The sequence below is a fragment of the Eulemur rufifrons genome, chromosome 9 (genome assembly GCF_041146395.1).
Source record: "Eulemur rufifrons isolate Redbay chromosome 9, OSU_ERuf_1, whole genome shotgun sequence".
NCBI classification, from domain to species: domain Eukaryota; kingdom Metazoa; phylum Chordata; class Mammalia; order Primates; family Lemuridae; genus Eulemur; species Eulemur rufifrons.
Window position 1 is genome coordinate 35,491,180 of NC_090991.1, and position 17,659 is coordinate 35,508,838.

Consider the following 17,659-nt stretch of genomic DNA (forward strand, 5'->3'; position numbering starts at 1 on the left):
CCTGCTGTGGAAAACTACTGTTTTAAAGGAAGTAAGAATGGTACAGAGAAACACTTTACTTCCTGATTTTCTCAATCTTTAATTTTCTGAGTAAAATTATATAGGTAAAAGAGGCTAATGACATATGGAAATATTTGAAAATGTGGCAGTGAAGAGCATAAACCCATGGAATCCAACTATTTTGCGTGAATTCTCACTGTTTAACTTCTTAGGTGACTGTGAGCATTTTAGCTAACCTAGCTGTGCCTCAGCTCCCTCATCTGTAAAATGGAAATAATGCCACCTACCTGATAAGGATGCTTTCAGTATAAAATAAGAGCCAGTTATGGTGCTTAGCACAATGACTAGTACATAAAAAATCTAAATAATCACTGGGCTTTATTTATTTACTTACATATTATGCCCAAGAATTAAAAAAAAAAAATTAACCACACACACACACACACACACACACACACACACACACTAAGTCCCCTTTTAGGGATTGAGACTAGAGACATCACTTTTTAAGTATTCCTGTCCTCCTTCCCTCATTATAGGCTCCAATAAACACATTAAAACATGGAATTTTAAAAACTAAGTGACTACACACTACAAATAGCTCATGAATCTCCTTTTTTGATTTCTTAAATTTCATTTTTTACTGGATTACCATCTCATTATTTTTATTTAATTCTATTAAAACTATCAAAAATGGATAATTAAACCAGGTGCAGTGGCTCAAACCTCTGATCCTAGCACTTAGGAAAGCTGAGGCAGGAGGACTGCTTGAGGCCAGGAGTTCAAGACTAGCCTGAGAAACATATAGGGACTTTGCCTCTACCTAAAATAGAAAAATGAGCTGGCATAGTGGTGTGCGCCTGTAGTCCCAGCTACTTGGGAGACTAAGGCAGGAGGATCACTTGAGCCCAAGAGTTCGAGGTTGCAGGAAGCTATGATCAAGCCACTGCACTCTAGGCGACAAAGCAAGACTCTGTCTCTCAAAAAAAAAAAAAAAAAAAAGGATAATTCATTCATCAGCTTCCACTTGTAGCCATTTGCTTACCAACATATGGTCCACTGGCACAGAACTTCTTTTGGGACAACCTCAATAATCTGTCATCTTCTACCTAAGAAGCAAAACAAGGCTATAATAGTATCAACACTTTCTTTTTTAACTTCAGAATAGTATGGGGTACAAGTGTTTTGGTTACCTAGATTACTTTTGTACACTTTGAGTCAAAGTTATAAATGTGTCCATTACCCAGATAGTGTGTATTGTATCTGTTAGGTATGAATTTATCCAGCTCCTTCTCCCCCCAACACTTTTTTTTAAGGGAGGAGGGCAACATTTTTGTGACAACGTAGATGGAGGAACCAGTACAACCAAATGTGCAATGGTGATGAAGATGATGATACTACAGAATGGGAGATAAGTCACTATTTTTCATTTAGGCTTCAACAACACTCTCAATAAAAGGCCAAGTTCCATGTAAAATATGCCCACTCAGAAGAGACATGTACCCAGATGAGAATAGACTCCTAAAAGCTTTAAAGTATGAAAGTTTTCAAAGGTATACACAACAATAATACTACATCAAGTTTTATTAATCTTTATAGAGAAAGGTTATGTCTTTAGTCTTTTCCACTTCTAAGAATTGGCAGCATTAAATTTAGCATGTAGACTGAATACTGACATGCTTGATAAACATGAAAGCAGCATACATCTTGTTTCAATGGATAGTTTGCAATGAAACACAAAAAGTGGAAGAAAACCTGCAAATAATTAGAAAGCCAGAAGCAACAATGGCACATATGTATGTTTAAGAAATACTTCAACAATATGCAGTCATTTGTTTCACTTATCATTAGCTATTTTTTTTTTTTTTTTTGAGACAGAGTCTCACTCTGTTGCCCAGGCTAGAGTGCCATGGCATCAGCCTAGCTCACAGCAACCTCAAACTCCTGGGCTCAAGCAATCCTACTGCCTAGGCCTCCCGAGTAGCTGGGACTATAGGCATGCGCCACCATGCCCAGCTAATTTTTTTCTATATATATTTTTGGTTGGCCAGCTAATTTCTTTCTATTTTTAGTAGAGACAGGTCTCGCTCTTGCTCAGGCTGGTCTCGAACTCCTGACGTTGAGCGATCCACCTGCCTCGGCCTCCCAGAGTGCTAGCTAGGATTACAGGTGTGAGCCACCGTGCCCAGCCTATCATTAGCTATTATATCCTAGAAGATTTCAAATAACACAAGATATAACAGATTTAAGATCACCTAAATCAAATGTAAAATTGGGCCAATGACCTTCATGGATAAACTGACTGCAAGACACAGAACTAAAAAACTAAGGAAAATTTTATGTGAGAAAGCAGTAAAGCAATGGTCACTTTTATGTCATAAGCAAACTATTAATGAACTTCAACACTATATACTGATTAGTTATACATCACACAGATTTCCTTGGAAAAGTTGAAAGCTGACTTTTAAACTCATTCAGAATTATAGCAAAAATATTTAAATTTAGGGACTACAAAGCAAGACACAGATCATAATTAAGATATTTTAAGTTACAGAGCTCTCTTATTCTTGAAAGAATTAAGAGTCATAGATAGGCTTTTTATTGTAAGGTAAAATGGAGAATGGGTTTGGCTGTGCCCATTTACAGAAAACAACAAAACAAAGAAAGCAAGACCTTGACAGTAGCTAGATGGAAAACTTAACTGAGTTTCAATAACACTGGGAAGGAGTGTGATATTAATGTCCTGTTTTAACTAATAAACTATGATGCTCTTAAAAGTGTGCTCTGCTTGAAGAAAAAAATTATGGCTTAAAAGTTGGCTTTATGTGTAATCATTAAATAGTTTAATAGTTTTGGGCAATGAAATCCCCAGAGATGATGGAATAATCATCTTTGTGTGTTAGTATTCTTATTAAGTCAGGTAAAGGCCAGGCATCGTGGCTCATGCCTGCAATCTTAGCACTCTGGGAGGCCAAGGCGGGAGGATTGCTTACGCTCAGGAGTTCAAGACCAGCCTGAGCAAGAGCGAGACCCCATCTCTACTAAAAATAGAAAAATCAGCCAGGTGTGGTGGCACATGCCTGTAGTCCCAGCTACTCGGAGGTTGAGGGAGGAGGATTGCTCGAGCCCAGGAATTTTGAGCTTGCTGTGAGCTGTCATGGTACTCTAGCTCAGGTAATAGAGTGAGACTCTGTCTCCAAAAAAAAAAAAAAATCAAGAATCACACCACCCTCCAATCAACATTAAAGACCAATTTTACACAATGATATTATAAATGCGTGTTGAGTTTTACCAAATGCTTTTTCTGCATCTAATTAGGCGATTATGTGGTTCTTTCTACTTGATTCTGTTAATGTAGTGATTATGAATCAACACATTGATTTTTTTTTTTTAAATGTTAAACCAACATCTTGTTTTCTACTTTAAACGTGTAATTCTAAAGATGTGGGGGGCAAAGTCACTAAGAAAAGAGTAAGAGGGCTGGTTTAAATGTCACTACAACACTTAAAGTACAGAAAAGCAAATTTGGTAACACTGTACTGAATTTCATTTAATATAGTATCAAACAAATGGAAGGACTTTATATAAGTTTACCTGTTCAGCTTCCACATAAATGAGGGGGAATCCCATTTGTTTGGTCCAGGTGTTCATCACTGCTGCTATAGGTTTACCACTAGCATTTTCTAAACTTTCCCAGAGATCCTCTAGAAGATTAACACAAATAATGATAATCTAAAATGTTTACATTTTTATTTTCCTAAACAAACCAGAGATTAGCTCTTGATACCATAATGCTGACCAATTCTTCGGTTCTTTCGGATTCAGGAAACAAAAAGTGAGCCAAATTAATGTTCTCTTCACCCCCCCCACACCACAACTAAGTAAATTCTATTATAAAAACCTTTCTTTTATTCTAGGATATAGTTAATCATTCCAATTTATAAGAAAAAATACAAATTAAAAGACAGATGAGTTCAAACGAGAATAAATAGAAACAAAGAAACAGAAACATGTTCAAGATCACTACTAATCACTCACAAACTTAAACTATACTCATTCAATTAACTAAAGTTAAACAGCAATACATTGCAATACGTATTAAAATGGCGGCATGCATGGAGTAAAGGCACTTAAAGAAATATCCAAAGAAAATATAAGCTTTACAAGAGGTGACTTTTGCTCTGCATCTTGAAGATAAGTTGTTCATTATACAGACAAGGAGGAAAGGGGCATTCCAAGTAGCCAGAATAAATGATCTATGTACAAATAGGAAAGAATAAGACAAAAAAATGGCAATATGTTCAATAAACTGAAGAACAGAGGGTACGTGAGTGGGGACTGAATTATTTAAGACTGTACAGCTTACAAAGCAATACAGACTTTATCATGCAGGCAATGTAGTATCTCAAGGTGTTTTTGGGGTTTGTTTTTGTTTTGTTTTTTTATTTTTAGACTGAGTCTCACTGTGTTGCCGGGGCTATAGTGCAGTGGCATCATCAGAGCTCACAGCAACCTCAAACTCCTGGGCACAAGCAATCCTGCCTCAGCCTCCCGAGTAGCTGGGACTACAGATGAGAGCCATCGCACCTGGTTAATTTTTCTATTTTTAGTAGAGACAGGGTCTTGCTCTTGGTCAGGCTGGTCTGGAACTCCTGAGCTCAAGCGATCCTCCTACCTCAGCCTCCCAGAGTGATAGGATTATAGGTGTGAGCCACTGTGCCCAGCCCACAAGTATTTTTCATCAGTAGGGTGATACAATTAGATACAGTAACATGCTGCATAATGTTTTGGTCAGGATCGCATACACCGATACACGATGTTGATCCCATTAGATTATAATGGAGCTGAAAAATTCCTATTGCCTAGTGACATTGTAGCTGTCATAATGTCACATCGCATGCATTACTTTACACTTTTGTGTTTGTGGTGATGCCAGTAAAAATAAACCTGCCCTGCCAGTCATATAGAAGTATAGCACATACAATTATGTACAGAGTACATAATACTTGATAACGATAATAAATGACTGTTACTGGTATACGTATTTACTAACTATACTTTTTTTCAATTTTACTTTATTATTATTTTTTTTTTTTAATTTTTTGAGACAGGGTCTCACTCTGTTACCCAGGCCGGAGTGCAGTGTAATCATCATAGCTCACTGCAGCCTCCAACTCCTGGGCTCAGGCGATCCTCCTCACCTCAGCCTCCCAGTAGCTAGGACTACAGGTGTACACCACCACACCTGGCTAAATTTAAAAAAAATTTTTTTTTATAGAGACGTGGCCTCACTATTGCCCAGGTTGGTCTCAAACTCCTGGGCTCAAGCGATCTTCCTGCCTCGACCTCCCAAAGCGCTAGGATTACAGGCATGAGCCACCCTGCCCAGGATTGTCATTATTTTAGAGTGTACTCCTTCTAGTTATTATTAACCAAAAAAGTTAACTGTAAAACAGCCTCAGGCAAGTCCTTTAGTAGGTATTCCAGAAGGCATTGTTATCATAGGAGATGATAGCTCCATGCATGTTATCGCCCCTGAAGACCTCCCAGTGGGATAAGATGTGGAGGTGGAAGACAGTGATCGTGATTATCCTGTCCCTGTGTAGGCCTAGTGGATGGGTATGCTTATGTTTTAGTTTTTAAGAAAAAAGTTTAAAAAGTAAAAAGAAATAAATAAAAATTTTGAGAAATAGAAAAAAACTTTCATTAAGGATATAAAGAAAGAAAATATCCAGGTGTGGTGGCTCATGCCAGTAATTCTAACACTTTGGGAGGCTGAGGTGGAAGGATCACTTGAGGCCAGGAGTTCAAGACCAGCCTGGGCAACCTAGTGAGATGGTGTCTACAAAAAATAGAAAAAACTAGCCAGGTATGGTGGCACATGCCTGTAGTCCTAGCTACTGGAGCGGCTGAGGCAGGAAGATCGCTTGAGCCCAGGACTTTGAGGTTGCAATGAGCTATGATAATGCCACTGCACTCTAGCCACGGTGACAGATCCAGACTCTGTCTAAAATAAGGAAAAGAAAGAAGAGAAAAAGAAAGGAAGAAAGAAAAGAGAAAGAAAAGATTGACTTTTGTACAGTTTTACAATGTGTTTTTGTTATAAGCCAAATGTTAAGAGTTAAAGTTAAAAATATTTAAAAATTCATAAAGTAAAAAAGTTAAAGTAAGCAAGGTTAACTTGCTAAAGAGAAAATATTTTTATAAGTTTAGTGTAGCCTACGTGTACTGCGTTTATAAAGCCTACAGTAGTGTACAGTGATGTCCTAGGCCTTCATATGCATTCAGTCCCCTCACTTCCAGTCCTGCAAGTTCCATTTGTGGTCTAAGTGCTCTATACATATGTAGCATTTTTTGTCTTTTATACTATATTTTTACTGTACCTTTTTTACGTTTAGATACACAAATACTTACCATTGTGTTACAATTGTCTACAGCATTCAGTACAGTAATATGCCATACAGGTTTGTAGCCTAGGAGCAATAGGCTGTACCACATGGCTTAGGTATGGAGTAGGTTATACCATTTTGGTTTGTGTACATACATTCTACGATGTTCACACACTGACAAAATTACCTAAGGACACGATGTACACTACTGTAGGTAGTCATTAAGCAACACATGACTGTATTTGCTTTAGAAAGGTAACTCCAGCTTAGTGTAAGAGATGAAATTGAAGAGAGTGAGGTAAGGCAAGAAGCAGCAAGTTAGTAGACAACTGCTGAGTTCAGTAGAGAGATGATAAAGGCATGAATTAAGGGAAGGGCTGTAAGGATAGAAAGAACTTCTACAAGAGGATGAAGACCATGAATGGTAACTGAAATATATTTGAACTGTCAGTTGTCTTTCATAAATAACAAAAATGGAAATGGTTAAATGGTAGGCCTTGCTATTCACTGTGGCCCATAAACTAGTAGCACTGGATTCACTCAGGAGTTTAGGAATGCAGATCCTCAGGCCCCAGCCCAGCCCCTACTGATAAAACATTTTAAGACATCTCAGGTAGACATAATGTGTGTGTGTGTGTACAGAAATAGAATGTCTATTTTACAAATGAAGATAGAAATTTACAAGGGGGGCGGGTTGACAGTCAAAGTTACATAATAGCCTGAACAAAGAAGCAGATACTATATTCTTAATTCAAAGGCCATAAATACCTCAGGAACAACCCATGGGCAGGCCTCTCTGAACCTTTATCATTCTATTAGACACTAATGATATTACCATAAACCTTGTTTTTTAAATTATTTTTATTAACTGAAGAACTCTAACTCTGGCTCTTTTTCATAATCAAGCAACTCTTATACTTTTATTCTTTCTTTTGACTCCAATATTCAATAAATTATAGATCTTCATATGCTAAAAATCTTAAGACTCCACTGAAACTCTGTAGTTCCACAAGTTCACGCACAAAATGATTAATTTGCAGCTATTTTAATGGCCAATTATCAATTTAGGGCAATAAAATTAACCAATCACCAAAAAGAACAAGCTCTGGAAAAGTAAATGGAACTCTTCAGACTCTTCAAAGTGGCAAAACATTAAGTTACAGAAAGCAGAAAATTGGAGATGACCAAAGGCACAATGGGTCCTGATTCATATTGATCCAATGACTTACTACAGGTTGAGTATCTCTTATTCAGAATGCTTGTTTCAAATTTTGGATTTTTGCAGATCTTGGAATATTTGCATCATACTTAATGGTTAAGCCTCCCTAACCCAAAATCCAAAATCTGAAATGCTCTAATGAACATTTCCTTTAAGCAACACGTCAGCACGCAAAACGTTTCAGATTTTAGAGCATTTTGAATTTTGGATTTTAAGATTATGGATATTCAACCTGTACGTGGCTTCAAATAAGTCTACTTTACTTCCTATTAATTACATGGAAAGTTAAGCATTTAAAACAAAATTAAATGTCCCACCCTGGATAGACTGACAACATTTTCTCTCCATTTCCATCTCAAGCTATTAAAGATTACCTGTGGCAGCATTCTTTTGTTGGAACTTGGTTAGATACATGTTCATTCCTTTCTTAAAATCCTGAGAAAACATAATTTTTAAATCGAGGAAAGTCAGATCTCAAAATTTATAGTATATTTGTATATTAGTACCCAAAACCAAATTTACTCAAATACTAAAGTATCGGATATACTGAAAAACACAAATCTCTCTGATGCCTATCGCCTTTTATTCAAGAATGCATATTCCTTGCCTTCTACTTTTGCTTTTAAGTTTGATACCAGCCTCCCATCCCCATCCCCAAATATACTTGCACATCATTCATCTAAGAGACCACAGTAGTCGATTAAAAAGAACTGTAGTTCTCACTTTTTTCTCATTAAAAAGGAATAAAGACAAGCCAAAAATTATCTAGGAATGTAATTCAAATAAAATCAGACATTTTTCCATGCAAAACTCTATCATTTCACCATAAAAGAATGAAAAATTTTTTAAATTGCTTTTTACCTTATCCCCAATGTAGTCATGTAGCATTCGGATGACAGATGCACCTTTGCTATATGATATAGCATCAAATATCTCATCAACCTCAGATGGATGGCCCACACTGACCTGGCAGACAGTGTGATTCAGGGTTATGACAGGAAGCAGATAGCCTGTAATACTGAATTACATAAAAAGCTTTCTAGGAAAACCCTTCTAACTTATAGTTTTCTGCCTTTAACTCATTCATAATGTATAATGACGCTCCTCAAAAGAATGTAATAGTTAATCCTAATAAAGTGGAATATATAACATGATCCCTGTCATCCCTCAGAGCCTGGGTTCCAGTCTTGACTTTGTTCTACTGGGAGGCAAGTCACTGTATCTCTTTTTATTCTTGGGAGAAATGGGGGGAGCTGAGGAAGGAATGGAGAGATGAAAAACATTTGATTTCCTACACTAGCGGTAATTATTTATAATTACAGGGGACTCTAGTTAAATATGTCAAAGTAGGATTATAACTCTAGTTTTTTTGGACCCAAAATTTATACATATAAACTAACTGAGGTAAGAATAGGCTAGGTCAGGAGAATTCAAATATGCACAAAAATAGATAATGACAATAATAAAACACTATGTCCAGAATTTTCCTTGAAACCAACATAATGTTACCCAACAGATAAGGTTTCTCCCATACTATTCAGCAAAAACATATTTAATGAATGCTTATAGGTACACAGCACCTGCCTCTACAAAGACCAAATTTTTTTACTACGTATCTTAAAAAGAAATGTTAATTAGAACTTGGTCTTACTAGCTTTTCAAGACTGGAAATATGAACTATAAAAACAAGTGAAATCACCCATTTAATTTTCTCCTTTTTTCAGAGTCCTAAGGATCTGTATAACAAATTAACTTATTTCATTGAAAATCAGAGTAGTCATAGGCCAATGGTTGGAAAGAATGGCTCACTTCAATAGGATGGCTGTTATCTAAGGCATCAAGCTCCTGGGCACGGGTATAATCAGCAGAAACAAATTGAGTCCAAATATCATATTCTGGGAAGCAGTGGTCTACACACAGATATTCAATCCAGGATGCAAAACCTTCATTTAACCAAAGATGAGTCCACCATTCCTAAAAACAAAAGATGGAAACACATAAAGAAAACAAAACAATTATCATTCCACTAATTTTAACAACTCACATGTCCCTTCTACTATACTCTAAAACTTACAACTTAATGAACTAAAATTCAATTAAAAATATTCAGTAAAGAACTCCCATTTCTGAAAAAAAGAGAAGCCTAAAAGAGATGTCAAGAAAGGCCAACTGGTGATATCAGAATGATGCCTGGGGGACATTTTCAAAACACTGCTAAGTAACTTTTTACTACCAAAGGTAGAAAAGGGTAGGGCATGGTGGCTCCTGCCTGTAATCCCAGCACTGTAGGAGGCTGAGGTGGGAGGATTGCTTGAGGCCAGGAGTTTGAGACCAACCTGGGCAACACAGTGAGACCCCCTTTCTACAAAAAATTTTGAAAACTAGCCAGGCATAGTGGCACACATCTAAACTCCTAGCTACTCAGGAGGCTGAGGTGGGAGGACTGCTTGAGCCAGGGGGTTCAAGGCTGCAGTGAGCTATGATTGCCACTGCACTCCAGCCTAGGCAACAGAGACCCTGTCTCTTAAAATAAAAAAGCCCGTATAGGAACAGGAAAAGAGCGCAGATAAATATAGGCAAGACCAGAGGTGAACAATATCATCATATAAAATTTAGCTCAGTAAAGGATTTCTCTTAAAAAACAAAACAAAACCAGAAAGCTATCAGGGCCAAATAAGGAAAACTGGAAACTATTAATATTTCCACAATGAGTGGGAAAAACCATTGACTAACGAGTTGAACTTTCATGATAAATAGAAAAGCAGTACTGCTTATACAAGGATTATGTGAAATTAACAGAAATGTCATGGCAGGAAGCAGTTTAGTAATAAATGGTGTTCAAGCATTTATGGTATATAAAATTCTTATCTGTTAATAAGAATGTATAGTGAGAGGAATGGACAAAGAATATGAAGTGACCCAAAAAATCAATTTTTTATTTTACTTATTTATTTTTATTTTTCATTTTTAGAGACGCAGTCTCACTCTGTCACCCAGGCTGGAGTGTAATGGCACCATTATAGCTCACTGCAACCTCCAACTCCTGGGCTCAAGCAACGCTCCCTCCTGAACCTCCCAAGTAGCTGGGATCACAGGCATGCAGCACCATGACCAACTAACTTTTTTAATTTTTTTGTAGAGACACATTCTATGTTGCCTAGGCTGGTTTTGAACTCTTGGCCTCAAGCGATCCTCCCCCCTTGGTCTCCCAAAATGCTGGGATTACAGATGAGAGCTACTGCACCCGGCCTCAATTTTAAAAAAAAAAATAAACTTTTAAAAAAGAGATCTCAATCTAATTTTTATTAAAGCTGATTAAATCTATTAGTAAAAGAAAACAATATACGAATCTAAGATAGCGGACAAAGGAATATGGCAATGGTGAAAAACAAAAGGGCATTTGGAAATTTGGAAAAGATCAAATGTTTTTAATATTAAGTGGTGAGTGGCCATTTGTCTATGTGCTTTGTGCTAATTAACTAGTAGTCTGCAGTAAGATAAGCTGGTACAAAGCTAAAGTTATTCTCCAACCTATCTCTAAGCCCTTGGAATTTCAGTTTATGAAACAACTGACATCCAATAACTAGAATAGTTACATAAATCCAGTAAAAAGTTGTTTAAAGCAATAAAAATGCACATATTTCCCCTACTGAAATTTATTGCTGGCAGTTTCAAAATAAAATCATAAAATAAAGTCCTCTCAAAGCTGAGCCAAAAAATTATTTGGTAGGAAGTAGAAACTTGCTGCATTAGGAGAAAAGATCATTTATTTATGTACTTGAATACAGGTACTAACATGTAATTTCACAGGAAATTACATTTCAAAATTTTTTTCACCTGTAAAATTATAAACACCCAAAGGAAAAGGAAAGGATTTATTTTCAAGAATTGACTTTCTTTAGAAACTCTCTCAGATGTGTAATAGTTGCTAAATGTCTTACTTTCTTGCTTATTTCTGTGACATATGGACCCAACCAACATCCAAGTCAGGTTCTGCTCTTTGGCAACCTAAAATGCTGTCATGGAATGTGGCTGGCTCCAGAATCTCCTGTTCTTTCACTGCAGAGGTAATTCTAATTCACTTATTAAACCCTGTGCCCCTAAGTTCTAACACAGGTGGCTTTCATGGATAGTTTTTTTTTAGAGTAAGAATGAAAGGTCAGGACTAAAAGAGAGAAATCATTTATTGCAAATATTATAAGGATTTCAATGGAACAGCTGAAATTTTATATACCTTCACTCTACAGTTATTTTGCAGTTTCTTTACATTTATTTCACCAAATGTCAACTTAACATTTTAGGCAATGAAAAAACTAACCCCTAAAAACATTTCTATCTAATTAAATATGTTTGTTATTTATCAGGTTACTTTTAGCTACTGAACTACATAATAAATATGACTTAAGAAACTACACTTAACCTGGAATTTCACTGGATGATTTCTTCTTCTTCTTCTTCTTCTTCTTTTTTTTTTTTTTTAAAGACAAGGTCTTACTGTGTCCCCCAGGCTAGACTGCAGTGGCACAATCATAGTTTACTGCAACTTCAAACTCCTAGGCTCAAGTGATCCTCCCACCTCAGCCTCCTGAGTAGCTGGGACTACAGGCATACACCACCACACTCAGCTAGTTTTCTTTTTTTTTTTAACTGTAGGGAAGGGGATCTCGAACTCCTGGCCTCAAGTGATCCTCCCACCTTGGCCTCCCAAAGTACTGAAATTATAGGTGTGAATCACCATGCCTGGCCTCATTCAAGAGAATCCTTCTCACTAAATTAGCATCTTGACTTCCCCCATTTGCAGGCAAATTCTAGAACAGTTTAGGAAGTGTTTTCTGTTGAATACAGACTATCCATATGCTCTTGTTCAACACAGATTCTGATAAATGCTTTTCAAAGTGGACCTTTTAAAATAAAATTTTTCTCTGGGAGGCCGAGGCGGGTGGATCGCTCGAGGTCAGGAGTTCGAGACCAGCCTGAGCAAGAGTGAGACCCCGTCTCTACTAAAAATAGAAAGAAATTATATGGACAACTAAAATATATATATACAAAAAATTAGCCGGGCATGGTGGCGCATGCCTGTAGTCCCAGCTACTCGGGAGGCTGAGGCAGTAGGATCGCTTAAGCCCAGGAGTTTGAGGTTGCTGTGAGCGAGACTGACGCCACGGCACTCACTCTACACTCTAGCCCGGGCAACAGAGCGAGACTCTGTCTCAAAAAAAAAAATAAATAAAATAAAATTTTTCTATTACTCAATTATTTCTTGGCACAATGTTGCAGCCAAACCTGAAATACTATGTAGCCAGAATAATGTGCAATAGTATGAAGATAAATATATTTGAGCACTTAAAAATATTAAATACCATAGTAACAAGATTTCCAAACCATTGATGGGCGAGTTCATGTCCCACAACCAGAGCAACCCACTGGCGTGACGAAGAACAGGAGTTTTTTGGATCAATAAGCAATGCAGTCTCCCTGTGTTTAAAAAAAAGTTCAAACAATAAAAGTACTGCAGTAAAAGCAGGCAGGCACAAGTGGGGAAGATTCAGATAGTAAATGAGATGGTCAAGTTAGGCTGTAGAAATAACAAGAAAACATTTCCTCAGTGTATATAGGACAGAAAAAGTTCCAGGAAGATTAAAGACTACTCCAACGAAATTCATACAACAGAAGATCAAAGATGTGACACAAGTTTAAATTACCAGTTTGTTGATAGGACAGCTGCCTGAAATTTTGGAAAACCTTTGTATAAGTGGTTAGGGATTATTGTGCTAGAATCAGCTCAGCAGTCCCCAACCTTTTTAGCACCAGGGACCAGTTTCATGGAAGATAATTTTTCCATAGACCGAGGCGGGGGGACGGCGCTGACAGCGGAGCCCTGTAGCCTGGTCCCTGTAGCCTGGTCCCTAATAGGCTGCCATACTAGCCCGAGGCCCCAGGGCTGGGGATCAAGGTGCTAGATAGACAGAAGACAGTTCTTCCATAACGAAGGGAGTGGTTAGGGAAGATGCATTCCACAGACCCAAAAAGGACACTGAGCAGGCTGTCTAAAACTTAGCTCATCTAAGAAGGCAATTGAAAGTAGAAGGCAAAAACTTGTTTACAGACTCTGCTTTAAAAAATTATACAACCCACACATTTGTATTGTGGTGACAGACATGGAAAAACTTGGCTAGAAGATGTGAAATCAGGGAAGGTTCTTCAAGCTGGATAAATAACTATGAAACTACTGGGAAGAAGGAAAGGCACCAAAATGAGAAACTCAGCCAAGAATATATCTAAAAATGATACTAATGCCAGATGCTCACTTTAAAATCTTACACCCTCAGATAGTAGCACCAGGGGTGGGGAGGGATCCATCTGCATTCTTGAAATGTGCAGGGAAGTGAGAGAAAGTAGAAAAATTTACACCAGATTATAAAGTAGAAGCTCCTCAACTGCCACTAGAGTGAAACCCTTATGAATGCAGTGATTGAAAACATAAGGCAGGGTAATGCATCATTAACATACCTGTAAGTCACAAGGCCCCAGTTCTCCATGGCACCTTCATAAAATAAATATAAACATTTATTGATATATATACACACTTATTCCTCAAAATCACAAAATTCAAAAAAAGTTATTACAATTCAGCAATAAAATGAAATTTACTTTACCAGCTGCAAAGTCTGCAATAGCAATGAGATCAATTTTAGGTAGAGGATAAGGAACATTGAAGTAGTCCTTACAAAAAGGCAAGGTTTTAGCAGCAACCTATAAAAGTATAAACAAAAGAACCATCCAGTAAATATTTTATTATAATTCATTCTGAAATCCACAAAGGAATCCTGTTGCAAGCCAAAGTATCTCAAATTACTAGAAACCAATCCTGGGGAGCCCTACCTCCAAAGACTGCCTTAGCTCCAAGCTTTGTATACGATGGCCAAACTTTAATCCATTTATATAACTTGGTATGAAAAATATAATGACATATTTCCCCACCCATTCCCTAGATAAGTAAATTCTTATATTCTCTTAATCATCATCTTGTAAAATGTTAAATGCAACACCAAGGTTGGTATTTCCAAAATTCTATTAAAAAATAAAAACAAAGTAGCACAACTTTCAGGTTAAATTATAAATAATTGTACTAATAATTGATCAGAAATGTAAATTCCCCAACCTGGAGTTATGGACTGTTGGAACAATCCTCTTCAAGTACATTTACCTCTAACGCAAATTTTCCTTGCTCTGCTTTGCCAACAGGGGTGTAAACACGGACACACACACCATCTTTTGACCTTGTTTCTACAAAGTCATATTCACCCACAACAAATGCCACCAGATATGTAGACATAACAGGTGTGCGGGCAAACTTCACTTCCACTAAATTTTCATCATCAGGGTATGGTTTCCGGTCAATTACATTCTTTAAAAAAAAGAAAGAAAGAAAGAAAATTTAAACATTGATTTTAATACCTTAGAGTAAATGGTAGCCAAAAACCGTAGGCTTACTTGTCTATCCCAGTTCATCCAGTGCTTTTACACTGTCAAGATCTTTCCTCTTAAGAAGGAAAATGATCTGATAAAGCACTAATACTAAGAAGTTGGGGGCTAAAGTGTTAAAACTACCAAGGACTTGTGAGAGAAAAAAAGAATCAACTTTTCTTGAATACTTATTATATGGGATGTTTTAAGTAAGACCTCAATACTTTTCAATTGACGTTAGGATAGGAGAAAATGATTACTAATAAAAATAAAATGTGGAAACTCTCATTGCAAGGAGTACGAATTTCTAGATCTAGAGCATTTTCTGTACCAAGGCTGGCTCTAAGCAAATTTGTCAAGAAATTTCCACTTTACCTTTAGAATCCCTAATTTCCCTTTGGTGTTCTCCCTCTTTTTCCTATTCAGGCTCTCAGTTTCCTCAAGTTCTGTCTATTCTTTCTTCTAAGAAAGACTTATTCAAGAACAGACCTGATAAATTCATTCATACTAAAATGTAAATGAATATTTCACTTTACTATATTAGCCTCTTCTCTAAGAATACTTGAGAAGAGAATGACATTCTACTTATGAAATTCTTTCCACCAATAAATACGCAAAAGCCAGTTATTTTCAGGTGCAATAAGCTTTTCCAAGTTCCCCGGAGTCTAACAGTCTCCTAAACAAGGTAGTCCTAGACAATATACTTCAAATGGTGAATGTTTACTTTATTTATGAATGAGATCAATGACATTACTGAAAAGAGCATATTCCAAGACTATAATTGGCCAAAAACCTAAATACACTTCATTATGTGGCTGTATCTTTTAACATTTAATAAGAAAGTCAAGACCTTTTTATTTCAGGTAATATCTAGTAAACTTGTCACTTATTTACGTCTCCAAATTAAAAGTAATCTTTTAATGTATTTAACAAAGAATTTCTTCCATGAGGAGGAAAACCCTCCAAAAATAACATAATTAAGAAAAAGAGGGCATACTGAAAATAAAGAAAAATAATATTTGTTTCTATAATATGTCATCCCATCTAATCAGCAAACTAAATATGCTAAGTCTATCAAAAATTTAAATAGACTTATAAACACATACATACCATGTTTGATAAAGCTACTCTGTCCTTAGGAACAACCAATGAGATATCAAAAGTTGCTTTGATGGCAGGCTCATCCCAGCAAGGAAAAGCCCTCCGGGCATCAGTAGCCTTAAGAAAAGAATATGAGCTATAAATACCAGTGACTGCAAAGAAAACACAATGCTTACTACCATTGCCACACCAGCAATTATCTGGGAAATAAGTCTGCTATGGATCTTAACAATATATTATAATCATTTACAATTATATTTTTGTCTTTAATAAAACATTTTAACATTTCAAATTTAATGCAAATGGCTTCATCAAAAATGTTAATGCAACACAGAGCACAAAAAAGTCAACAGTATGCTGTGAGGATTCATAATTGGGAAAATATGATAGGTTACCTCTCTGGTTTTTATTTTAAAAATAAAAGTAAAACTATTCTCAACCTTTGATGTGTTTTGTTCTTTATCTGGAATGGCAGCAATGGGAATAAAGACAGATGCTCTATCAATTCAAAACAGGTCATTCGTTTAATGGCATTTCCATATACTACACATAAAACTGTCACCACTTGACCTACTTAGAGAGATCTTTCTTTCACTAAAAATTAAAAAAGAGCAAATTTAGCTCCATTCCCCCACCCCGGTAGGTATTTTCCATTCCGGTCGGGGTTGGGGAGAGGGGGGCTTTAAAAAAAAAGAGCAAATTTATTAAAGCAAAATAAAATTAAGTGGTTCTGCAGGATATCAGTTATAAAAGAAAGAAACAACTTTGGCAAACAGAACAAATCATAAAATGGAACCAATAACAAGATTCTGTATCATGAAAAGAAATAACAAAATACAAAGAGGTAGAGGAAGCATATACCTCTGAAAAAGGTTTTTTACAAGCAAAAAAATGTTAGATGGCTGACTGCATTCTCAAAAAAGTTAAATAAATCATGAATTCTATCAACGAATAAATAAGACATTTGAAAAGAAAGAAGGTAAAGAAAGAAATGGTAGTACAGAAACATTCTAATTAGAAGTAGTAGCAGTAGAAAAATGAACTGTTACTAGAGGAAATTAAATGAATGGCATGAATACTAAGATTTAAGGGATAGGCAAGGTGGCTCACGCCTATAATTCCAGGACTTTGGAAGGTCAAGGTAGGAGGATCCCCTGAAGCCAGGAGTTTGCGACCAGCCTGGGCAACATAGTGAACAATGAAAATTTAAGAAATTAGTCATGGTGGTGCATGCCTGTAGTCCCAGCTAATAGGGAGGTGGAGGTAGGAGGGATCCCATGAGCCTGGGTGTTCAAGGCTGCAATGAGCTATGATCGAGCCACTGCACTCCAGCCTGGGTGACAGAGTGAGACCCTGTCTCTAAAAAAAGGAAAAAAAAAAAAAAAAACAACCCATAACATTTAAAAGTTTCTAAAATATTCAAAGGACAAAGTGATGAAAGTGATCAAAGACACATTTGAGGGATAGCTACTAGAGCTAAACC

The 17,659-nt window shown here is 36.6% G+C and overlaps 1 protein-coding gene across 2 annotated transcripts in view; it reads right to left on the reverse strand.

Annotated features, from left to right (window-relative positions):
- Positions 1-17,659, reverse strand: part of NPEPPS (aminopeptidase puromycin sensitive) — an 88,912-nt gene that overhangs the window by 17,605 nt on the left and 53,648 nt on the right. For both annotated transcript variants that reach the window (XM_069482426.1, XM_069482425.1), the window contains 10 exons: positions 16,186-16,293; positions 14,816-15,016; positions 14,265-14,361; positions 14,119-14,152; positions 12,969-13,083; positions 9,418-9,582; positions 8,470-8,574; positions 7,983-8,043; positions 3,595-3,704; positions 1,046-1,109 (listed from right to left, as the gene is read on the reverse strand). In XM_069482426.1, coding sequence (XP_069338527.1) covers positions 1,046-1,109; positions 3,595-3,704; positions 7,983-8,043; positions 8,470-8,574; positions 9,418-9,582; positions 12,969-13,083; positions 14,119-14,152; positions 14,265-14,361; positions 14,816-15,016; positions 16,186-16,293 — 1,060 coding nt within the window. The remainder of the gene's footprint in view (positions 1-1,045; positions 1,110-3,594; positions 3,705-7,982; positions 8,044-8,469; positions 8,575-9,417; positions 9,583-12,968; positions 13,084-14,118; positions 14,153-14,264; positions 14,362-14,815; positions 15,017-16,185; positions 16,294-17,659) is intronic.